This window comes from Podarcis erhardii (genome assembly GCF_964252035.2).
Source record: "Podarcis erhardii genome assembly, chromosome: 4".
Classification (NCBI taxonomy): Eukaryota; Metazoa; Chordata; class Lepidosauria; order Squamata; family Lacertidae; genus Podarcis; species Podarcis erhardii.
In genome coordinates this window covers 24,864,780-24,890,136 of record NC_138508.1, presented here as the reverse complement: position 1 = coordinate 24,890,136, position 25,357 = coordinate 24,864,780, and the positions used below count along the sequence as shown (strand labels likewise).

The 25,357-nt window shown below is 41.6% G+C and overlaps 1 protein-coding gene and 1 long non-coding RNA gene across 8 annotated transcripts in view; one reads left to right on the top strand and one right to left on the bottom strand.

Annotated features, from left to right (window-relative positions):
- Nucleotides 1-21,954, bottom strand: part of ZMYM2 (zinc finger MYM-type containing 2) — a 65,202-nt gene extending 43,248 nt beyond the window's left edge. For 2 of the 7 annotated variants that reach the window (XM_081860091.1, XM_081860097.1), the window contains exons 1-3: nt 21,777-21,927; nt 11,664-11,779; nt 7,524-8,375 (exon numbers count right to left, since the gene is read on the bottom strand). In XM_081860091.1, coding sequence (XP_081716217.1) covers nt 7,524-8,298 — 775 coding nt within the window. In that variant the 5' untranslated portion in view covers nt 8,299-8,375; nt 11,664-11,779; nt 21,777-21,927. Of the gene's footprint in view, nt 1-7,523; nt 8,376-11,663; nt 11,780-13,410; nt 13,554-21,748 lie in introns of those variants that run through there. The other 5 variants (XM_081860096.1, XM_081860093.1, XM_081860095.1 and 2 more) reach the window with 5 other exon arrangements.
- A 128-nt stretch (nt 21,955-22,082) lies between these two features.
- LOC309341376 lies at nt 22,083-25,057 on the top strand. The gene is made up of 2 exons (XR_014156279.1): nt 22,083-24,722; nt 24,961-25,057. It is a non-coding gene; the product is annotated as an uncharacterized lncRNA (long non-coding RNA).
- The last annotated feature ends 300 nt before the right edge of the window (nt 25,058-25,357 follow it).

Here is a 25,357-nt window from a genome sequence, read left to right as displayed (position 1 = left end):
TGGATGAAAACCTTTTTAGACCCACATCACATTAATCAGTGAATGGCTCTAGAAGCACCCTGAAACGAACAGCAAACAACAAAACCAAGAACATAAAAGTAACATACTACTCAAGAAATAGATAAGAAAACAAGGACAATGTTTGCCCAAGAGCAAGGACATCATCTCTGATAATGATGCCGCTGCCAAAAGGTATTGAGCAGGAAGTTGGGGACCATGCTCCCATGAACATGCACACTGAGAGAAGGGGGGAAAGCTCACCCAAAAACCTAGCTCTAGAAAGTTCTCAGCAAAGATCTGCATATGTACAGCACCCATTTGTGAAACCATTTCTGAAACCAAATCGTTTTGCTACTGGCTTAGAAATCTTGGTTTGAAAAACCCACCTTGTTTTCAACCATTGTTTGGCAGTACAAATAATCCCAGCATCCTTTCTTAACCATGGTTTGTGACCACTCCTCTAAATGCTGACTAGTCTACAAAGTCACGATATAAGAACAACTGAAAAACCCAACCTTGGGAGAAACTTAACCATGGCCAAGCCTCTGTGTCCCAACACTGCATATTACTGTCACCTAATGAAGTTGTTTACATTTTTTATAGGGGGGGGGCTATTTTGGCCACATAATGGTGGGCAGTTTTCCCGGAAGTTCAGAAATTAACAACAACAACAACAACTACTACTACTACTACTACTACTACTACTACTACAACAACAACAACAACAACACCACCACTCTGGGCAGCTTACAGAATATATAAAACATAATAAAACATCAAACATTAAAAACTTAAAATCCGCTATCTGTAATTGCGTTCAGATGCAGATTTGCACTTTTATAAGCAGGTTGTCCTAATATGGCTTTTAAGCTGTAGTACATAACTGTAAAGTCTGTCAACCACCCAACATTGTTCCAGCAATGTCTATTACCACAATGGAATCTGGAAAGTTGCTCACCGAGTGGTATGAAGACATTATAGTAATTAACTAATTAAAAACCCCAGAGTGAACTTAAATGGATAAAATTGACAATGAGGAGGGGAGCTTGTCCTCCAAACAAAAAACTTTGGGTTTTCCATTCTGGTTTCAAGTGCAAGCACTAATAACAGTTGCCAACTTGGATATTACATAAACCATGATTAGAGTAGAGGAAAACCATCCACAGAAAAAGGAGGTAAGGAACGAGAACTCCAGGAATCTGCAGTATTTTCATTGCGGTTGTTGGCATCAGTCTGACTCGGGAGACATTGGAGGAGTGTGCCTTTGGGGGTAAAGTTGAACTGGAGAGTTACAGCTCCCGCTATGGCTATAGAGAAGGATATGAGAGGCATGCTTTATTGCAGGTGAGGCAGATGTAGGCATCCAGTTTTGTTGGTACATCTAGGTGCACCATGGCACCACTTCTCTCTGTGCTGCTCCCAGCAGTCATTCATCCTCTAGTCACTGCTGTGGATATACAACCTGCCTGCCTGTATTTTCATAAGATTACTTTTACAAAAACTGCTACTTGAGAGAAGACTGGCTAGTTCTTCCAAACAATGAAATGCATGTGGGAAATGGGTCCTTCATTAACCAAACTGTAATTGGTTATCTTTAAGTATTAGCCACAGTTCCCAACAGTAAAATAAAATAAAATAATAAAATAAAACAATGAAAAATATCTCATTTTAATTTATTTAATTTACTCCTATGTAGAAATGACTGTATATGATACTTAATATGGAAAATGGGAAATCTCTTTGGCACAAAATGTTTAAAGGTTGGGGTGGCGGTCAGGGAGCATGTTAAAATGTTTAATATTGGCTCAAAGGCACTATGAAATTGTGAAAGAATGAACCTCAGTGTTTAAATCTAATAGCATCTAAAGTTAAAATAATTCACCATTTCAGTGGGTAAGATAGAATAGCATTTGACACCTGTAAATCACATACTGTATATAAGCTCCTGTTCATCCATGGACTGAAGAATGTGCTATTAAGTACCTCAGTGCACATACATACTGCAAGAAATTTGTACATGGAATTGTGACATGCTAAAATCCACAAGCAGGTTTCCGGTCAATTTCTACAGAAAATTAATGTACAGAAACCTTGTAGTGATAATTGATGTAATTGGGTAACAAGGCAAACTCAGATTTAATTGTCTACAATATTGGAGTGATAAGAGACCTATCTCACATGATTGTAAAGCAGTTTATACATGAAGCTTTATGGCCAAGCTTCATAAAATTCTGAAACACCAGTCACTTACAGTGGCGTCGGTAACATATTCAGGCAACCTCTTTTGATCAGAGCTGCATTTGTCTTTTATGTCTGAAACTGTGTATCAGGTGAAAAAATTAAGCACCTTCAGAAACTCAAGTTTTCATTAGTTTCAGATCTTTCTTAGAGAGAAACAAAGCTTGATTGGTAAAATCTCAAGAACTAAAAAAGCGGCTGAGCAGATTTGGAGGTCAGAGTTTTTAGCAAGCAACCCTTTTCGCCTGCTCAAAAGTTAGCAGAAGAATTATACCTCAATGCCACTGTGCAAGTTTGGTTCTACATGTGTAACTTAGGGATCTTGTGGGATCTTTATATCTTTCTTTTGACACATAGTATATACAATTCTTTTGTAATCTTCCACTATTTGGTTTTGAAATTTAATGTTTTGGTGACAATACTAATGTTTTATTTTCTGTAAACTGCTTAGATATATATAATTTGTTAAATAAATAAATAGATGGATCCTCACTCTTTTCTTCTTGAAGCAAAATTTTGTTCTCCCTACCCCTTGTGACCCTTCTCATGTGTTCCAAGTTACTTCTATCTATTCTTTTTTCCTAAGCCGCTAATAGCCTCTTAGTCCGCTAAAAGCAGCTAATAGCGCTAATCCACTAAGGGGCTTGCTTCGCAAGACGAAAAAACCGCTAGACGAAGAGAATCGCGGAACGGATTCTTTTCATCTTGTGAGGCACCACTGTATAAGAAACAGTGACCAGAACCCAGACAACTCCCAAAACCAAGCCCCACAAAAGTTGGTTGTGATGCCAGAGCAAAAGGACAAAGGTCTGCTGGTTGAACCATTAGCAGATCTTGTTAAAAGTAACCAGGCCTCCCTCTCTATTTATCATTCATAAATGAACAAAATTATCAACTTTACAGGGATGCAAAAACTGTCTTAATCCATGGATAACTAAAGTAGCTAAGCTTAACACTCTCAACCTGAGCAGGGTGTATAGCAGCTCTCTTGAAAATTCAAACCTGTTCAACTCAACATATAAAGGAAATGGGGAGGGAAGGAGAGAATGTATTTTGAAGCTAAGCAAAAAAGATCCCATATTGTATTTATTGCTGCAGGGTTTCTACTGCACCCAGTATTAATAAAGCCACCAGTGACACTATTCATTATTGAGACATTATCCTATATCCCTGGGTATTTCTAGCTCGTATCTTCAACGGCAGCTAAAGTTCCACTACTGCCCAATCTTACTAACTTGAAGACACCCCATTGTGTGAGAACTTCGCCCCTCTCCACTAAAAAATCTAAAAGGCGGTTAATAATTTGCCGTCCGAGAACTGAACATCTTGGATGAAAGTGCCTTTAGGGGAGTTCTCCATGGATAACAATTTAAGAACCCTTTAAGAAATAAACAACTTCTGAACAGCACCTGATTACAGACAGATTAGAAGCGGTCAAAACCTGTTTACTTAAAAACATCTTGATCCCCATCAGTCCAGAAACTCCTTTGATGCTAAGCAATGGTAACAGAAGATGCTCCTTTGAACATGTTACAGATAAGTGAATGTGGATGTGCATAAGTGCACCTCACAACACCCTGAGGCCCAAGGGGACTAGGACCTCAGTATCAGGAGGTAAGCATGGGGGCTTGGGAAATGGCTGTATATGCCATGGCGATAATAACTCCATATGACAACCTATCGAGGTTGACTGACTCCTTAAGTCTCCTCCACCCTTAGACAGTAAGTTCTTGTCATGAAACATTGTAAGCTGGAGAAATAAGGCAAATGACTGTGAATTCCTAGAGTATCTAAGGAACTCTGATGTAGTTATGCTCCAGGAGACCTGGTCTCAAACCCCAATAGTAATTCAAGGCTTTAAAACCTATTCACTGCCAGCCTTCAAACTAAACCCAAAAGTAGATTCCAGCCAGTTTAGCCACTCTTACTGCTCTATGTTTAGATTTAAACTTGACATCCCTTCAAGCCTGTAGCTCTACTATCTAAGCCAGGCACAGGCAAACTCGGCCCTCCAGATGTTTTTGGGACTACAACTCCAATCATCCCTAGCTAACAGGACCGATGGTCAGGGATGATGGGAGTTGTAGTCCCAAAAACATTTGGGTGCTAAGTTTGCCTATGCCTGATCTAAGCCTTCAAGTTTGATTAGAATCAAGGCACACTTGCCAAAATCTATGCAGATATATCTCCCTGCACAGAGAGGCCCTCCCCATTTCTTCACTAGAGCCATCTAAGCAGTTTGCAACAACAAATTCCCTCTACTGAAATAATCTTAGCAGGTGAATTTAATGAGAGGGTGGGCAATGATGACTCTGCACTTCTCAGAGTGCTTGGACTTGACCAAGGTAATTCTCTACCTGCCTTTAACTGTCTACTGTTCTAAGGACAAGATCTTGAACAATGCAGGCATATGCCTCACCAATTTTTGCATTCAATTCAGTAAAGTCTTGCTCAATTATTCATTGAGTTTTGATAATTCCGGAAAGTTCACCTATATATCAAGAAGGGGTTAACTGTGTGATTGACTATTTCCTAGTTTCCCCAGTATTGGGGGATTGAGTCATGGTGGGCGTTTGCACTGTTAAGTGACCACTTATTTTGACCTTGGTCATAGAACTTAACTGTCCTGTGCTCACACCTTTCCTGCCCAACTCCTGATGAAAACATAAGACATTCTGCCAAGAATTCCTTGGACTGCATAAATTCCATCCATTATTTAAAACCAAGACAACACTGGAGTGCAGTTTCTGTAATTAACCCAGAATACCCCCAAGAAGCTATCAAAGCATATGAAAATCTAGGAATATCTCTAACTGATTTTTCAAAACCACAATTTAAGGTGTGGAAACAATCCAGGGAGTCTCTTACTAACAAGTGGCTTGACAAGGAATGTAGAGCTCTAAAATCTTATATCCAGAATATTTCTTGACAATACTGGAAGGTTGAGGGTGCTGCCTACTTCCAGAATATTTTAGTTCTAAAAATCTACTGCGGTATCTTACTAAAAGAGAGAGAGAGAGAGAGAGAGAGAGAGAGAGAGAGAGAGAACGAACTGAATATACTAACAAGCAATGGGAAAATCTGCTTCATAATTTCAAATAGCTCTAGGAAATTCTGTTTCTTGGTCTCTGAGGAACTCAACACCAAAGACCTCCCCACTCCATCCACTTCGCTTAGTAGTTAGTATCATTACTTTGCAAGTGTCTTTCACAAGGAACGACTAGATGGAGTGGCAGGTCACCATTCTATGCTCCCAATCTCCCCTGATGAAAAAAAAATGCTAATAGTCCTGCTAAAGAAAGGGAAGGGCATCTGGTCCAGATGTGATAGGCTCCAAAGTACTAAAATTAGACCTGACTGGTGAACCCCTTTGCTGGCTAACCTGTTCACATGGGTCAATAACACTGGATCCATGCCACAGGCATGGACAAGGGCAATAACAGTTCCAATATATAAAGGGAGACCATATAATACCATCTAACTATAGATCAATAAGTCTTTTCCCTATAGTGGGTAAGTTATATGCTAAACATCTATTGGGTAAATTTACACTTTGGATGTCTCAACTTGCAATACTAGGCCCAAAGCAGGTGGTCTTTTGCCAGGGTAAACTACTCTGGACCACTGTGTCATCCTATCTCACCCATATAGAATCTAGACCCATAAAAACCGCTCTGAAAATGCTTTTTGTTAAAGTGTTTTTAAAAAATACATTGAATTTTCCATAAGGCTCACAATCATCATCTAGTGTCACATTGTATAAAGCACACATAAAATGTTTTATTTGCAGCTATATAGCTGAGTCCCGTTGACAAGTATTCTAAGGCATCCAAGTCAAAGCTCTATACAATCTTCCTGGACCTAAAAGGAGCCTTTGATTCAATCCCAATTTATACTCTGGAATAAATTAACCAGAATGAACATTAGTGTAAGGTTACTTTTTCTTATTAGGAAATTATACACCTCCATGAGCTGCCAGTGAAATGCTCCCAACTAGGCAGGCGAATCCTAAAAAATTATTGCCAACAAAGGAGAGGAAACAGGGTTGCATCTTAGTCCCTTACTTATTCAATTATTTTCCATATGACCTTGTTCTCTGTTTATGTGGGGTTGGTGCCCACTGCCCGAAGCTTAGCTCCATTCATATTCCCATTCTATTATGCAGGTTAGATTGAGGGCCACTCAGTGTTGAGTGCCCCAGAGACCAAGAACCAGAATCTCCACCAATGTAGAGCTTTTTTCCTTGCAAGATTTAACATCATGCCATCTGCTACTGTAAGGAAGATTCTAGAAAATTCCTTATTCAGAAAGATACGGTCCTTGTGGTATAAACAGGTCAAAACCATTGCACATGTTTTATTTTACTGCCCATTTTACACAGAAAATCTGCAATAAATATATAAACCCCATGCTGAAAGGAAGGTTAAATTGCCCTGACTTCTCCAGGGTTTCCTTTCTACTAAACAGCTGTAGGCCTGCCATTATGGAGAATGTAGCAAAATTTCTGAGAGATACCATGAAACTACATCGCTATAGGATTTGAGAGGCACTTTTAAACCTTATTATGTCTGTACCATATTAGTTTTATCTGAAAGTATCTTGTATTATGAACAGATGCCACTTTTATGCTTTGACTGCTCCTTCTTCAGTAATCACATTACTGTTTTACAGCTCTGAAAAGGAGTGAGGTTGTTGGTCTGTTTTTGTTCTTGTTTTTATTATGTACTTTGTGTTCTCATTGTGTATTTTTATGTTCTGAACCACCCTGTGATCTTTGGAGGAAGGGTGGTATACAAATTTAAATAAATAAATAAAATTCTTGACAAGTGAAATATATTTTTCTCCAGTAACTGAAACAATATTTTCCTTTTTTATCATAGAGAATAATTATTCTATCCAGTAACTAACAATCCCTTCCGGAAAGTACACTATGTTCACTAATAAGCAAGCCGCACCAAACAATGGGCCTATCTCTTCAACAGCTACTCACCTTGGTCTCAAATTAAGATATAATTCTGTAGCACAGAAGGTATGTGGGCTACATGGTCCAAGGAGAATAGGCTTTAATTGTTATAGTAACCGGCTATTATGCACACTTGCTCAGCAAACATACTAATTACAGGGGAAAACTCCATTTAAATAACCTTGATTAGATAAATGAAGCCTGATTTGTAAACCTGTACCATGGTCTCAAAAATGGAAAAAATAATCCACAATGTAACTGGTATTATTAGTTGTGCCACTTGTAGAAGAAATATTTATTTGCATAAAAAGGTACAACCTACCAGGGTTATGATGAGTCGCAGATTCTCCATTCTGAAAGACATCTCCAGCTACGTTCATTCTACCAGGATTGAAAGGTCCTACACCAGTCTTGGTCTGTGAAGTTAAAGATGGGGTGTATGTTTGTATATTAACACCAAAATTACTTGACTGCAGTCCGTTAGATACATCTCCCAAGTTGGTATTCTGTAGTGATGTTACATGTGTAATCATTAAGTTCATGTCACGCCCTTCAGTATTTTCTAAACGGCCAACACTCACAGAGCTCATACCTCTTTCTAATGTAGTAACATTAGCAATTTGAATTTCAGAGTCTGGTTCTGTGGTTATACCACTATTACCTATTCCTGAATTTACCTTACTTCTTGAAAAACTGGGTGGTGAAAATTCCATCTCAGTGGCTCTGTTTTTAGGCTCTGGAAATCTTCTTTCACTGAAACTGGAATCATTTCTCTCTTGCCCCTGATTTGCTTCAGTATCTTCTTCATCATCAATAATAATAGTTTCAGTTATACTTCCCTTTTGAGAACTCAGGTCTTTTGTTGGAACCACTGCTTTGGGGTCATTTCCGTGATGCTCTTCATTATTGGGTGAACTAAAAGCTGCATTTCTAGGATCCGTTATCAACCCTGCAGAAATCTGTGGAGGTTGCACAGGTTCAACAAATACAACATCATCATCGTCTTCTACGGAAGGACTCTGGAACTTAGATCTAGAAACCAGAGAGTTAGATGGACAGCCGAAAGAGTTTCCTACATTGGCTAGGCCAGTTGCCATTGTGGTAGGCCCCAATAACTCAGATGGGTGTTCAGACAGCGCCAGTTTTCAGACAGCTTGTGGACCTTCCAGAAAAACTGTTATAAAAGAAAAAAAGCAGTTTCACTATAATGCAATGTTCTGGTTGTTTAATTCAGAAAGTATTTTCCAAAAGCAGCATACTTCCAATTGTTTTATTTTCCTGGCTGGTATGTGTATCCTCCCTCCCTCCATTTTTCAGTTAGATCTAGAAATTTCCAGATTCTATGTATGAGGTCAGTATCTCTGTTCCACTGACGTAAGAGATCCCTTTTTTGTTCTAGTCATGCACTCATCTCATGAATACATGTAGATGTCAAAATTCTTTCAACAGTTTTGACAAGTTTTTTAAATTCTTCTTTATACAAATGACAGCTATTCAGAGACCAACATGTTACATGAGAAATCACACATCAAAGGATTTATGGAAAGCAATCTAATGGCCTAGTTCAGATATAATATGAAATCATGATTTACCACTAGTTCTAGCAAGCCTCAAACCAGGATGATTTCCATCCCCTCTATTCACACAATGGCAGGAAACCAAAGGCTTGCACTTTTCATTTTGCATAAAGCAGTTTCCCATTACATCAAAACAATTCTAATTGTAATTAGTTTTGAACTAGACACTTTTAGAATGAACCACTATTTACCAAATTTGAACGGAAAAGAAAATTGGTTCTTCAAAATCTAAAGTGGAAACTTTCAATATCCAGGTAACATGCATTTTTGTGGTGGAGGGTACCAATCCAAGGTTTGCTATGACTTTTTTCATGTTAAACCTCTAAAGCAGGTCAGAAAAAAGAAGATGGGGCAAGATTCCTCTGCTGAACATGTGGTAATTGGCAATTCAACTTTAAGCTCATATTATGTATGTGGGCCTGTAAATTTATCAAGACACTTAATAAGTTAAGACTCAATCTAGATCTAAGCATCAGATTTCGATATTTGAAAAATGAGGTCATGACTCAAGGTGAACGTACACAAAACCAGAGGGGTAGCTTTATAAATCTGTTGCAAACAGCAAAGACCCATGTGTCGCTGCAGGCCACTAGATAGATGTTACATGCCTAATCTTTGAGTTAATGTCACACCTTTCACTATTTACTAAACAGCCAACAGAACTCATACCTCTTTCCAATATAGTAACATTAGCATTTTCGAATTCAGAATCTGGTTCTGTGGTTATACCACTATTATCTATTGAAGACTAACAGACTTAACAGTGGTGCCCCGCAAGACGAACGCCTCGCAAGACGGAAAACCCGCTAGACGAAAGGGTTTTCCGTTTTGGAGGCGCTTCGCAAAACGAATTTCCCTATGGGCTTGCTTCGCAAGATGAAAATGTCTTGCGAGTTCCTGCGGGGTTCCCCCCCCCTTTCCTAAGCCCTAAGCCGCTTATCAGCTGATCCACTGATAAGCCGCTTATCAGCTGATCCGCTAAAAGCCGCTAAACCGCTAATAGCGCTAATCCGCTAAGCTGTGAGCCTCACGGAACGGATTAATTTCGTCTTGCGAGGCACCACTGTATTATGATATAAGCTTTGAGGATAAGATTTGATTTATCTTACAACAGATAGCTGAAGGGGCTATCCATTTCTACCTACTAAAATACTTGGGTACCAAATGTCACTTTCAGGGATTTTTTTTTAAAACTTTATTCAAAAGTTTTATAACATAGAAAATATAATGTGTGGTATATAACAGTAATATCTTCTATACAACTTTAATTTGCTTGATCATGAGGCTTCCTCAATAGAAAGTGTTTGACATTGAAATTTAGTCAAATGTACTTATTCTCCTGGATTAGCAAAGATGCTGAGAACTGGACTGGGGATTTTCTAGCAGTGTCCATTAAACATATTTATGTACCACATAAAAAAAAGAGAATTCTGAGACATTCAATGTGATTTGTTAATGATTTCTTTAACAATTCTTTACACAAATATTAATATTTTGTTTCATTTTCACCCATACGCAAGGTTGTCCTTCCCCAGTCCCTTTTCTTTTTGCAGTGTACTTTGCTTTATTTTTACACATTTTGCTTCCCTCATAAATCCATTATATTCACTTTGGGGGTAAGATTTTTATTTATTTATTTTTTAAAGAATCTGCTGTTGAATTAGTCATTCTATTCATGACCAATAAAATGTTGAACAAAAAAAGAGAAAAGGTATCACTGGAATACCTTGCTTTATTCCCAATTAAATTAGCACAGAAATAAAAACAGTAATATGAATTGGAAGGATTCACTTAACCAGCCTCATCAGCAGAAGCCCTGCACAATGACTTTTGCTTGCACAATGGGACTTCTTCACTCCTCCCCCCACATGACATTGGCTCAGATGGGTTCAGAATAACCCCCAGAACAGCATGCAGTGGTAGAAAGGGGAATATCATTTCATGTGGTGAGCTGAACTGCATGTGCAGACAGAGTGACTGGAAGAGTGTGTTGTTGAATTCTACCCAGTATGGGCAACTAAAGAAGTCTCTTAATGTTCAATAATTTTTAGTACAGGTTTTCTGTTAATTTCTGCGGTTTTCTGTTAATTAGTATTTCAATGTTTAATAGAAGGGAAATTAAAAGCCATTTTGTCATTAGAAAACGTCTGTTCAAACAGTTTGCTAGTAAGAAATCCATCAACAATATGAACAAAGGTGTGAAGTAAACTTCCAGTGCAGTGTGAATCTAATCAGGCTGTACTAGAAAATAAGTCTGAGATAAATTGATCTTATTTCCATCTAACAACGTTCAGCAATTCACCTTCAGTCAATCCTGTTTCTACTGTAAAGCAACTTCAAGTCATACTATTACAGAGGAGTCTTATTCACACTCCCAATCACAATGTTCATAATTTTATAAGCCTCATTTTACTCTTAATCAGTTTTTCTAAAGAAAAAACAAGATTCTGGCTACCCTTTACGATTCTGTCATTTGGAGTTTTTATATTTTTAATATTTTAAGGAGTCAGCAACACAAATTTTCAACATATGCTAAACATGAATGTGTAATAGATTTTTTAAATGGTATTAAGATACTAGTCACTGTTATTTTTCTATGAAATATTCAACAGTGTGCCTTTTTTCTTACTACAGCACACAACTTGATTTTGATGAGCTTTCTTCCATGCACATTCCCTTATCAAAAAATATTTTTCTGAGTTTACAGCCAGCTTGGACCAGATTGGTGTATATTTTTGTCTCCCAACGAGCATTTACATTAAATTCATCTGCCAATTTGTAGCCCATTCATCTACACTGGAGTGATCCTTTTGAAACACTTTTTAGTCTGCCTGAAATCACCATCCTTCTATAGAGGATTAGGTATTATCTTCTGAAACACTTACCCATTCAAGAATATGTAGCAGTAGGTTAAGCTTAAAAAGTTGCTCCAGTGCCTTGTTTGTGCTGGAAACCTGGCTTTCTCTTCCAGAGGGACTGGAGATCTCTGAAAATATGTATCCTGAAACAGATTAGATCCATGTTAAGAATGTTTATTATTCAGAAAACTTACAATATTTCAGTCCTAACCCCAAAACTAACCTAAACTTAAAAATATACCCAGTTCCATCAGGAATTGTGTCATGTTCACTAAAGCAAATGGGAGATGTATTACTTGACAAAACTCAAGTAACATTCACATTGCTGATAAATGGCTTGGTTTGTACCATCTGTTATGTAGAAAGAAAACATGAAAGCAACATTTATGAACAGCCACAAATTTCAAACCATATTTCTAATAACAGATATCTTAAGGAGTCCTAGAAAAGCAGAGTACATACTAATATTAATGCATAATACTTCCAACATAACTAAGTTATGGCCCTTAAAATTCCCCAGTGATAAATTTTCTAGATTTTGAACTGGGAAAATTCTCACTTTTCAGAAAGTGTTTTGATTTTGAAGTTCCTTCCAAGTATCATTCTAGAAAAAGGAATGTTGCATGGGAGGTGGAATTGTTGTTCTCATATTATCAACTGAAATATGTTGTGATTATGGGAAGCATTTAATAACCTTTCTGTTGTAGCTCAAGGGAATTTCCCCCTACTCACAAACACATAGCCCATGCCCTCCCCAAAGCACTTAAATCCACTGTTGTCTATAGTTAAGAAAAACTTCTATAATGACAGATACAGAGATTCATACGCAACTCCAAGATAGAAGAAATTTTTGACCTATTGGGTCAAAAATAGATTAACTAAATATATACTTTTGCACTATTATCAAACTTTCACCAACTTAAGATACCCAAAACATGGACATGAGTAAATAAAAAGATCATTCCTTTCACATCTCCATTTTTAAAGTCCATTCTCTTTAGAGGACACTACAGCTACATGAAAGTAAGAGCAAATATAATATTCTGTTGAAGTTCTATCTTAGCACCAAGTTATTTTTTTCTCTTCCTGCTAAATGTAGCTGTACACCAAATTAAGCAGGGCAATGAAGTCACAAACAAGATTTGTCCTTCACCGTTCCTTTGTACTATCGCTCTAGAAAATATAATTTTTAATGTCACTAATCTATTCTTAGAAGGGACATGGGTGGCGCTGTGGGTTAAACCACAGAGCCTAGGACTTGCCAATCAGAAGGTCGGCAGTTCGAATCCCCGTGACGGGGTGAGCTCCCGTTGTTCAGTCCCAGCTTCTGCCAACCTAGCAGCTCGAAAGCACGTCAAAGTGCAAGTAGATAAATAGATACTGCTCCGGCGGGAAGGTAAACAGCGTTTCTGTGCACTGCTCTGGTTCGCCAGAAGTGGCTTAGTCGTGCTGGCCACATGACCCGGAAGTTGTCTGCAGACAAACGCCGGCTCCCTCGGCCAATAAAGCGAGATGAGCGCCGCAACCCCAGAGTAGGCCATGACTGGACCTAATGGTCAGGGTTCCCTTTACCTTTTTAATCTATTCTTGAATACAAATTTAGTTCCATATTCACTCATTTCAAGAGTTAAAAAAGGAATACCGTATTACAATGATGGCACAGTTAGAAAGCCACCAGTCACCTAGCTATCTAGAATGCTGCAAGAACCATTAGCATTGCCCAGAACTCATACTTGTTCCAACAATACACACATGCTCTCCAAAATATACACACCGAAAGCTGAATTCAATCTCTTCTCTGCCCCCACTGAAAGCACATTATAGAAGTGTGTGCCTACCATCTGTACCAAGGCATTATTACTTAATATTTGCTACTAAAACACAGAAGGGGTAAGCAGCTATCAGGTTGTTTTTAAAAGTACTCAGTATCTACCTTTTCCCATCAGAAAAGGACACAAAAACAGGACATATACACGGGACACTGCACAATTGTGACCCAATTAGGAATTTACATAGACAAGAAAACCATCAAAACAGTGACATCATATAGCTTGAGCTCCCAAATATTGGTAGTACCAGAAAATGTGGTAATACCCAAGTGCCTTAACCTTCCAAAACATTAAAACAATGTCAATTATTGCTATACTCTTCTAGGTTGAATCCTAAGCCATTTAATGCTTTTTAGGTCAAAATGAGCACTTTGATTTGGGCCTAGAAACCATTTGGTAGCCTCACATACAATGCATTGCAGTAAACTAACTTAGACGTTGCCAGAGCATAGACGACAGAAGTTAGGCTATCCCTGCCCAAATAGGGGCACACTGGGCTATCAGCCAAAGCTGATGAACGGCATACATTTCGGTTTATACTTCAAATTATCTACCCATACCTTATCAGAAAGCAGCCTGCAATTTTATATTCATGAATTCCACTCCTATGTATGTTCAGAAGTCAGTATTGCTATGTTTAACAGGGCTTACACTGGGTATTTATGATGGTACTGGAGCCTTTTTACTGATATTTATTCATTAGCATGATCACTTTGAAGTGGACATGGCAAGAGGACATAGGAGAATCAATCTCAAAGATGCTGAAGAGTGCTGCTTTTTATTAATGAGAAAATTATAAATATTTTATATTTCTATGCCACTATATCATAAAATATAACAAGGTGTACACTTTAAAACATTTAAAACAAAAAATAAATGAATAAAAGCATAATCATTCAAGTGACTTGGCTAATCAAAGTCTTCCAAGGCCTGGCAGCACACACACACACACAAAAACCCTCTTCAGAAGTCAAAAGTGAAGGTGTCTGATGAACCTCTGCTGGAAATGTTCCACAGCATGGGACCCACCAAAACTAAATGCCCAACTTCTAGTTGAGGCTGACTGGAACTCTGTAAAACGGGAGACAACCAACAGCACTCCTCCATGTGATCTCAGGGATCAAGATGGGATATAAGAAGTCAGGTGGTCCTTAGGGTACCTTGGGCTCAAGTTGTTTTGTACATCAACACAAAAACCTTGAACATAGCCAAGTAGTATATGGGCAATCAGTGCAAACATTTTTAGGTGTCACCTGCTGCTGGCCACCTGTCCCCATCAACTGTCTAGCTGGCCCAGCATTTCCCAAACTTGGGTCTCCACCTGTTTTTGGACTACAGTTCCCATGACAACTGGTGCTAGCTAGGAATGATAGGAGATGTAGTCCCAAAAACAGCCAGGAACCTGTTTGGGAGACACTGGTCTGGCCACTTAATTCTGAACCAGCTGGAGCTTTCAGACAAGGCCCTAACACAAAGCACATTGCAGTAATCCAGTCTTGGGGTTACTATAACAAAGTTATCCCAATCTAGTTATAGCCATGGCTGGCACACCAAACTAAGGGTCACTTGGGCCCATGAATGAGAAATACATACCTACAAGTACCCCCAAGCCATGCATCTGTTCCTTTAGAGGGAGTGCAACCCAACCCAGAACAGGTAACTCTCCTATCGTCTGGGCAATGGAACCACCCAAAGCCTCTGTCTTCCCACAGCTGTTTATTGGCTGTCATCCAGTCCACCACTGCATTAAGGCAATGGTCCAGAGCTTGCAGCCTCTCAGTTTAAATGTTATGAAGAAATAGAGCTATGTGCCATCAGCGTGCTGCTAGCACTGTGCTCCCAAATATCTAATGTTTGGCTTCACATTTTTAAAATATTTTAAGCATGGTTTATTAATTGTTGTCCTATCTTTTAATAGAAGAGCCTCCATGGAAAGTCTTTTTGAGTGGGAAACATGTCAGGCACTAATAAAAAGTATCACTCTTCAGCATGTTTTTTTGGTCATTTCAATTGGATGCTTTGTTTTTCATGTCTATTTTTGAAGAGAAGTAAGAGTCACTGGGTTTAATTCCTTTTTTAATCCTTGTGTTATAGCTGTAAAATGGAACTAGTAATGCTGCCATGTGAAAGATTTGACTAGCAGTTTACAGCGTAGCTCATTTTCTTGAATTATCTGTTTTGTGTGTCAATTGATGCCCTGGATTGACCTACTGTCCTTGTTTAAGCTTTACTGCCCACCATCTATTATATATTTTGGGAAATAGCTTGTATCTGTCCTCAGCCATCACCAAATTCGGCGTGAGGGTTCCCAAGGCGGAGCCAACAGTCTTTGTCAATGTTTAGTCAGCAGCCACCATTTTGAATCAAGATGGCAGACCAAAATGTCACTTTGGCGTGTCTTCACCACCCCACACATGGATTCAGGGTCAAGTCAGGTGTTCCCTGAGTTGGGTGGATGAACACACCCCTAAATCATGCCGTTACACCATCCATTTAAAAATCATGATTTTATTCTTTTGTTTCTTTGAATTCTTAGGCAGTGGCAGGCACTCCCTGCTAATCTCAAAGTGTTTTCTATTATGTCAATATTCCACATGCTGAACATGCAACTTGTCATGTCCACAGGTAGGCTCACTTTTTGTTTCCACTTTGTGCGTGTGACAGTTTCATTCTACTAAGTATTATGTTGTGCTGATGCAGCCTGTTAGGTGTGAACAGTTCTTCTTGGTTACAAGATATTTAAATCCATCCAATACCATGTTTAGCAACCTCCCTCACCCACTCTACCAGGTTCAACCTTCCCTAAATTGCCATTTTGTGACTACAGCTCTGTTTTTTTTTTAAAAAAAGTAAAATTAGTTGCCCAACTAAAATTAGTCTGCCCAACTATCTTAACTGTACATGATTGTGATTAAATGTTGAAATAAACCAAGTCACAAAAGATTTAATCTTTGTGCAAACTACCCAATACATTCAGTTTACATATGATTTGAAATACAGTGCAGGGATAAAGCTGTAATAAAGTGTGTGAATTTAAATGTTAAGCAACTTCCTACAAGTTAAGCATTCATGTTCATGAAACCTGAGAGAGCAATTTGTTGATTAAAATAATAATAATCTACTTTTTGCAATGTAATCAGTGGAACAACTGTACCATTTTAAAATTAGAATGTAGTTTCAGCCTTATGTTATAAGTGATGACCAAGCAGATTTGTGTTTTTAGGAATGAGCATATAGCCCAGTTAAAATTTTGAAGAAACATAACATGCTTCATGTGGCCAGAGGTGTAATTTCCGCTACTTTTCATACCTACAGCAACTACGATACAATATGGTGACAGTAAGTTTCAGACAGTCAGTGTGGCATAGTGGAAAGAAAGCTTTAGCCCTGATTTCAATCCCCAGCAGTCTTCAAATACCTGCTAAACCATGATGCTAACTGAGGAATCTTGGGCTAGTCAGTGTCCCTCAGCCAAACCTACCTCACAGTGTTAAGAGGATAAAACAGAATATAAGTATCTACCGTATTATTCGCTCTATAAGATGCACCAGACCACAAGACACACCTAGTTTTTGGAGGTGGAATACAAGAAAAAAAATATTCTGAATCTCAGACACCAGAACAGCAAGAGGGATCACTACGCAGTGAAAGCAGCAATCCCTCTTGCTGTTCTGGCTTCTGGGATAGCTGTGCAGACTGCATTCACTCCATAAGATGACTGCATTCACTCCTTAATGCAGACTGCATTCACTCCATAAGATGCACATACATTTCCCCTTACTTTTTAGGAGGGAAAAAGTGAGTCTTATAGAGCAAAAAATACGGTATCTTACACATCAGATTATTCTGTCCATTTTGACTTGCTGCCATTTCTCCAGGGTCTCAGGGCAGACATTACCTGCTATCTGACTCTCTTTAATCAAAGATGCCAGAGACAGAACTTGGGTACAAAGCATGAGCCATACCACTGACCTATGCATTAAATCCTTGGAGTAAGAGTAAGATAAGAATTAAATAAATAATGGTTTTCACGGGCAAATCCTAGTTAATTCATTGACAGAAAAAACACACAAAATATTTGTACTACTCCATTACATTTGTACTCTCAATACAACAAGAAAACTTGTATGATCTCTGGTATCACTGTAGTCCTAGCCAATCATTTTAGAAATATTGGCAATAATTATTCACTCCCAAGTTTAAATTTGATTACCTAATGATACACAAGGCAAAATCAGCTGAAGGTGGCCCTTTTAAAAAGTGTTACCTCCAGGCAAATAGATGTAGTTATCTTGTGACATGGAAGTTATCAACCAAGATGTCTCAGGATACACTTCCAACATAACCCTGAACACCTCCATAAATTAGTTTCTCTCTCTCTCCCTTGTTTATATGCTACTTTCCAACAAGAAGTTCTCAAAGTGGTTTACATATTAAAAGGTGTGTGGCAAACATGTTTCAGTAAAGCTGTTTAGTCTTCACAGGGATGACTGTCATCCATGCAACTTTCAGGAGCTGTAACTTAACAGATTCCAATAGACATCTAGACGCATGCAGCAAATGTCAGTTCCACATAAAATGTCTACAAAGAAATGCCACTGCATTTACTTTTAATTCCCTATCTCTAAACTCCAAATGTTATACTAGAAATGGGCCTAAAATTGAGTGGTGAAAAAAGCAGATTTTTCCCAAGAGCTACTTTTATCTACACAAAGTTATTCATCTTAAGCATTTCTATTCACTTCATTCAGTGCCTTATCCAACTATTAATTTTATGTAGCCAGCTCTTTATACTACTACTCCTGTTGGGAATTTCCCACTACACAGTAATGAAGTATCTTAAAACTATCAAAAACGTGTTTTGTGGGGCCATCTATTACATTTTAAATGAAGATTCTAGTAAAATCAAATGTACCAAAATAATTAAGTCGCAAGACACTTACAGTGTAAGAACTTCTGTACTACACAAGTAACTGTCAGTGCAGAAGACTTGAATTCAACAGGCCTTTCTGTCACAGAATAGGTATAGTATTAATGTCCCAGTACCAATCACTTACTTGCTTGCCCCAGTGAGACTTAGGACTAGCTTTCATGAGACAGTCTATACTTGATTTGCTCAGTTAAATTGGTGGCGTATGCATAACTGCACCAATTCATGCAACACCATTTATACTTTAAAATTTACCAATAACGATGTCTGCATCATCAGCACCTATGTGAAGATACACCAATGGCTCTTCTATGCAAACCTATCACAAGATGATCACATGGGAGCCACCTCAGATATGCATGGGTCCCATATGCCAAATGGCATTGACTCAAGTCTTGCCTGTTAGAATTTTTAGTCCTTTAGTATATGTTATCCTATTTTATTGTTCTGAAATAAGCAGTGTGTTGACTACACCTCTCATCTAAATATGTTTTACTTGGAAATACATCCAAGTTATTCTTTTTCAATATAACCTATTTTTAAGCAAGCATGCTTAGATCCCCAGTTTAAAGAAGTCTATGTACTATGGTTTAATTCTGCAGCTGAAACCCTTCAGAACTGACCAAACCTCCTCTCTGAAGACTTGTACAAAACAAGTTTCCATTCACCTTCAATTCTGGTATTTCTTTTATGCTGCTTGGGAAGTATTTATTAACCATTTATAATTTGTTCAAGTCATCATTTGGTATCTATGATCCTGCTGGAAGTTGTCAGAAAACACAAATCAGGAAAATAGTTGGGGGGCTGCAACCCTGTTTGGCATTACAAATTAATACACATTCATTTCCACATTTATGTGAATTTGTCACAGGTTATTTCAGCAATTCTACTAAAGTCTGCACAAAGCTATTTACCATACAATCTTCCTCATGCTCTTGAAAAACTTGAGAAATTAGAACTGTGAGTCAATCTGCACCCTTAAAGTCTAAGGCTTAAACCAGTCGCTCTAAAGACAGCTTAAAAATCAGCACCCCCCTCATCCTCTGAGTAAACTAACAACTTGCATAAAGTATACTCCTCCTGATCTTTCTCCCTAATTTCTATGTGAATAATGGACAAGGAATGCTGATCTTGGATCATGCAATACCCATGTTTGCCTCCTGCAAGCTAAAAAGTGAAATGCCACCAATGGATTCCTGCAGCGGCCTCTAGTAAGAGACCCTTAACAAGCAACTATTGATCACTTTCAGTCTCCAGATGATAGGTCACTGCATAAACTGCTCTATTAGGTTTGCCCTCACAGAGCTACTTCCCCACTTAGTGTAAAGAGCTGAAATTACTAAGGGGAAGAGAAGGGGGCTAACTGCAGTCATCTCAGAATGTAAGAAAAGGATGGTTCTTCGCTGACTTTGCAATAGCCTTGAAAAAATTCAATCAAACGAGACACAACCGATGGGATTCTCAGATAGCATCAGGATTTAAAGGGAAATGGGGCAAATAAGACATTTGTCCTTAGCAGAGAAACACATGAAAATGTCCATTGTGTCCAACTGTATCTTCTTCCCCACCTCCATGCCTAAGCAAATCCGCCTGAACGAGTAATAAAACGTGTGATCCAGAACACACTTCGCTCAGGACTGGATTATTTTAAGTCGTCTCCCTCTCGCCGGCCAGAGAAGTCAGGTAAGGTTGCAGGGATTCGGAATTGCGAAGGAATTAACTCGAAATCTGGTTAAATGTGCGCTTTAATATACGCTCCAAAACTCTAGAGGGCACTCGAAAGATACCCTCTCCATTCCCCTCCCCCGCGCTGCCGAGCCGGGTAAGGCGAGCGGCAGGAGCCCGTCGTCTGCTTGCGGGTGTTGGTATTGCAGGAGCGATGTCTGCAGCAGAGCCCACCCCGGGGGGAGGAGTCGCCTCACGGCCATTACCGGGGCTTTGCTCCAGGGCAGCAGCTGCTGCACCCAACAACCCCCCCCCTTTTACCCTGGAAGCACCTCCTCTTAACCCCCCCCACCCATCCACTCCTCGTGCCAAAAAAAGGGGGGGAGAAGGATGATCTACCTCCTGCTCCTCCCCAAGGCAGAAAAAATATATAAATAGCACTCACAATGGAGCTCCTTCTCCTTGCGAGGCTCTTGCCAAGGCTGCACCAAACTGGCCTGGAGCCTAGGGAGAAGAGGTGCTGGTGGAGCGTGAGGTTGAGGGGGGGTTAAATCGGGTTTTAATCGAGGTAGTGGGCGCGCCTCCTCATCTTCCCCTCCAGGAGACGCCCTTCCTCCTGGGCAAAGAAACGGGTTGGCAGCAGGGCCCTCCACTTTGAATCCTTCAGCCCCTCCAGCAGAGCCCCCGACTCCCAGTGGGATACAAACCTATTGCCCCAGAGACAGGCTCCACCCGCCCCAGCGCCTCCCCCACAGCCCCACCTCGGGTGGGGGGTTGGCCCTGTCCCCCAGCGCTGCTCCCCAAGGGCGCCCAGCCTTGGGAGCCTTTGCTGGAGGGCAGCGGGGGGGGGTGTAGTTTAGACAGGCGCGGGGGTGGGAGAGGAGGAGGCAATAGCGAAGACTCTCCTCACCCACTCAACACATACACAAAGCCGCCGCCTCTTTCCCCCTTCAGAGCTCTCTCTGGGGACCGAGTGTTAAGTCGATTGAACACCCCCCCCCCAACAAACACACACACACGAACACACGCGCATATACACATACACACAAAAACAACAGCCCGCGCGCGCGCCTCCAGCGCCGAGATCTGCCCTGGCGCCCGTGCCTGCCAATTGCCCCGGGTGTCGGGTTTGGCCCCCCCTGCAGTCGGCCGGCAGCACTGCCGCCTCCAGTCGGCCGCCATTAAGGAGACCCAGCCAAACAATACGGGAGGGGAGCGCGAGAGAAAGCGGGAGCTGGGGGGGGGGAGAGAGGAGGATACGCGGAGCGCAGCGCTGGGCGCAAAAAGAAGGGCGCCGCGAAAGGGGGGGAGGGGAGCCGGCGGGGCGGAGGGCATTGAAAACAAAACCGCGGGCGAGGCGGTTGGAAACGAAGCCGTGATAAAATGGATCCTTCCCTTCTCTCCCCCCCCCGCCCCGCTCCCCACGCCGCCACCCCAGATACCCCCCCAAGGCAGCCCCCTCCGCATTTCTGCCCTCAGTGCCCCTCAGTGAGGGGGGCTTCCTCCTGCCTGTCCCCCCCAACCGCCTCCCCAACCCTCCCCCCGCCCCCAATCCCTGCTGGCGTGAGGCGAGAGCGACACGCAGCGGGGCATTTAGCCCGGGTTGCTGCGAGGCACGGCTGGGCTGCTCCGATCCCCACCCTGAAGGGGCAAGCTGGGCTCCAGCCAGCCACCCGGCTCTCCTCTACCTCAGCCGCTGCCTCTCACGGCCCTCACCAGTCTCGGGGGGGAGAAGTAGCTCGCCCCGGCGGCGCCGGCGGGTCACACGCACCCTCCGCGGCTCCGCCAACGCTTCCTCAACTCTAACTCGGTCCAGTCCCGGGCTAAGCGCTGCTGCTTGGCGGAGGGGAGGAGCAGGGACCAACCCCACCAGCCGAGCTCGGGGAAAGGCCGCCTCGTGCGCCCGCTTATTGGCCTTCCCAGGAAGAGGGCTACGTTGCCTGCAGAACCATTGGAGCGGCTTCCCGCCTATCAGCGTCCCCGCCGCAGGTGGTTGGGCCGAGCCCCTGTCAATCCGATTCTCACTCACGCCTACGGTCCCTCCCTCTTTGGTTCCATCAGGTTAAACCCGAATCGCATTGCCCACCACCAACAGCTGCAGCACCTCTGCCTTTCTCCTGGTGGATGGGCGGGTTTGGGGCCCCAGAGGTTGCTGCTGCTGCCGGGTACTTTCCTGCAGAAGTTTGTGCTCTTTTTCCCCCTGGATGAAAGCGGGATGGCATCCCTTTTACTCCGCATGACATTTGCCAGGGAGGGAGGTGGCGTGTTTAATCCATTAATTTGCCTTCCACGGTCCCTCTGGGCAATAATTGCAGCGGAGCCGTGTGGCTTCGGGTGTGAACACCCTGTTCCGTGGGGAGGTGATGGTTGCCACGCTTCGTCCACATTTTTAGGCGCGCGCGCGCCCCCACAGCAGGGCTGGGAAACCTGGACCCATTTCCATAAGGGGGCAGAGTAATGGAAACAGTCTCTCAGTCTCCAAGCTCTTTCCCAAGGGCAAAGATCGCTGTCTCCATTGAGGAACAACCCCCCTTTTTTTTCCTCCCCCTGCCTACTCCGGAGAAAGAAAGCTGTGTCCCTTGCAACTGCCAGCACGGTTCCTGGTGGTGGTAGTGGTGGTTGGTAATGGTGGTGACGTCCTCCATTTTGTCGGAAGCTGCTGCAGGCAGGGAACTTGGGACCACTTCAGACCAACATGGGGCTCTATGAGGTGCCTGGTTTCAGAGCCTCTCGCCTCAGGGTCACAGCAAAGCGCGGGGGGGAACCTCTGGCAATGCCCTAAAAGGGATAAATCGAACCCAGAGCCGCCAAGGCGGCAAAGCACCGAGAACCACGCTCCCCACCCTCCCTCAGCCAAAATGGAGGATGCGCACTTCCCTTGCGCGGTTGGTTCCCCGTTCCCCAGCCATGGGATTGACGCCCGCTTCTTCGAGGACGGGGGCGTGCTCAGTCTTCTGCCTGGTTGGTTAACCCACCGACTACCCCGTGGGCTGTCCCTCTCTCTCCTCGACAAAAACGGGGAGAAAGAGGCGGGAAACAACGCCACACAGTCTTCTCCACCTTGCAGCGATTCCACAAACGTACACGCAGCAGCACGGTATTTTATTCCCTGGAGAAAGGCTTATTATGTACGGGGGGAAAGGGAGCGGGCAAGAGCTGTTGGCCCCATTTCTATCTCAGATATGCAAGAGCTTCTCGCGATGCCAAGTCCCTGGGTAACTTGCGCGGGAGCTCAGTTCGAAGAGTTTTAAGTTCGCTCGGTTGCCCTCGGTGGCTAATTTCCCTGCGCCGCAGACGCGAGCATGCTGAACGCGGCGCTGTCGCTGTACCATATCTAGTTCCCTCCTGCCACCAGCCCTAAAGAGAGACGCAGGCAACGGCCAACAGGTCTAGCCAAATGCGTATGTGAAACTATTAATAGGATGCCGCCGATTTAATGGGAAATGCGAAAGCTTGCATTTCTAGGTGGGCAAACAACGTCGCAGAAAGTCTATAAACTCTAATGGATAGTGAAGGGGAGAACTTAATTTTTCACTTGATGGCCTATATTAAAAGCCTGGACAATGAGATTATCTGCTTTGATAACTGCATTTCCTGTTACATTATTTTCAATTGGAGTTTGATAGTGGAGACAGTAAAGGAAGAAGTTTTGTTGGTTTAGTCATTATCCGCAGCATCTTTCAGGACTTATGTTGTATTGTGTGGGGTTTTTTTGGTTTTTTTTTAGGACTGAACATTTCCATTGCTTTCTCCATATAGGAATCTAAATACTGTACTCTGAAATCTGAAAACCTTGGGTTTTATTTAAGGGTCATTACTTGGGATTCAGAGGCACTTCTGAAGAAACGCGGGTAGGATCCCACAATTTAAAGAAATGGTTCCCAAACATTTTTGGGCCACCGCTCCCTTGGTTCCATAAACTCATTCCTTTTTCTGTAAAAAGCATTATTCATAAGGGCAGCCCACTAAGGAAGATGATAACACAATAAAATTCAAAGCAGTAACAATTAATTGCACATTTATTCAAAATCTAATAATTATTTAGTTGACAAATTCAACAAAATTTATGAACTTGATCCAGTGATACCAACTTTTCAAAGCCTGATAATCATTTACATCTCCAGCACCTCCCTGCCACCCACTTGCCTCTTACCGCCCCTCTAGGTAATCCCACCACCCCCAGGGGGTGGTACCACCCACAATGGGAACCACTGATTTAGAGTATTTTTAAGTTGACTAGTTTTGTGAAAAAAATTATTCTAGTTAAAATCACTCAATGCTGCACATTCTCAAAGTCTGAGGTTGAACATTCTCAGAGTCACACTTGAGTATTGCTGCATTCCATCATCCACAGGAAATACTTTTTTAACTTTACCAAGACTGGGGCAAGAAGTATCTACCACAAGAGTCTCTGTACAGTGGTACCTCAGGCTAAGAACTTAATTTGTTCTGAAGGTCCATTCTTAATCTGAAACTGAGGTACCACTTTAGCTAATGGGGCCTCCCGCTGCTGCCCTGCCGCCACCACGCGATTTCTGTTCTCATCCTGAAGCAAAGTTCTTAACCCGATGTACTATTTCTGGGTTAGCAGAGTCTGTAACCTGAAGCGTCTGTAACCTGAGGCACCACTGTATACAAAAAGAGAATGGGAAGAAATACTTTGTCTTACTGTCATATTATCTCCAATTACAGATAGGTAGCCGTGTTGGTCTGCCATAGTCAAAACAAAACAAATTCCTTCCAGTAGCACCTTAAAGACCAACTAAGTCAGTTCTTGGTATGAGCTTTCGTGTGCATGCACACTTCTTCAGATACAGATACTGTATCTGAAGAAGTGTGCATGCACACGAAAGCTCATACCAAGAACTGACTTAGTTGGTCTTTAAGGTGCTACTGGAAGGAATTTATTTTGTATTATCTCCAATGACTTCCACATATGCACATCAGTGACTTCTAGAGATGCTGAAGTATATATAGAGATGTTTGCTCCCCCCTCCCCCCAAAAAATGGCACCTGCAACGTTGGGATTAAGTAATCCATTCCTTTAAATCATATATTAACTCCATGGCTATATTTATCATACAGAAGATGTAAATTAGTGTGAGGCAAGTTATAAATAAATACATTGAGTGTTATACAATGTTAGTCATACTCAGGGTAGGCCAAACTAAATCAATCGGCTTCTGTAACTATATTGGATATCACCCACTGCCATACAAAGCTGCCTTCTATTGATTCAGACTATTGGTCCACCTAAGTCAATACTGTCTCTACTCTGATTGATGGTAGTTTCAGAC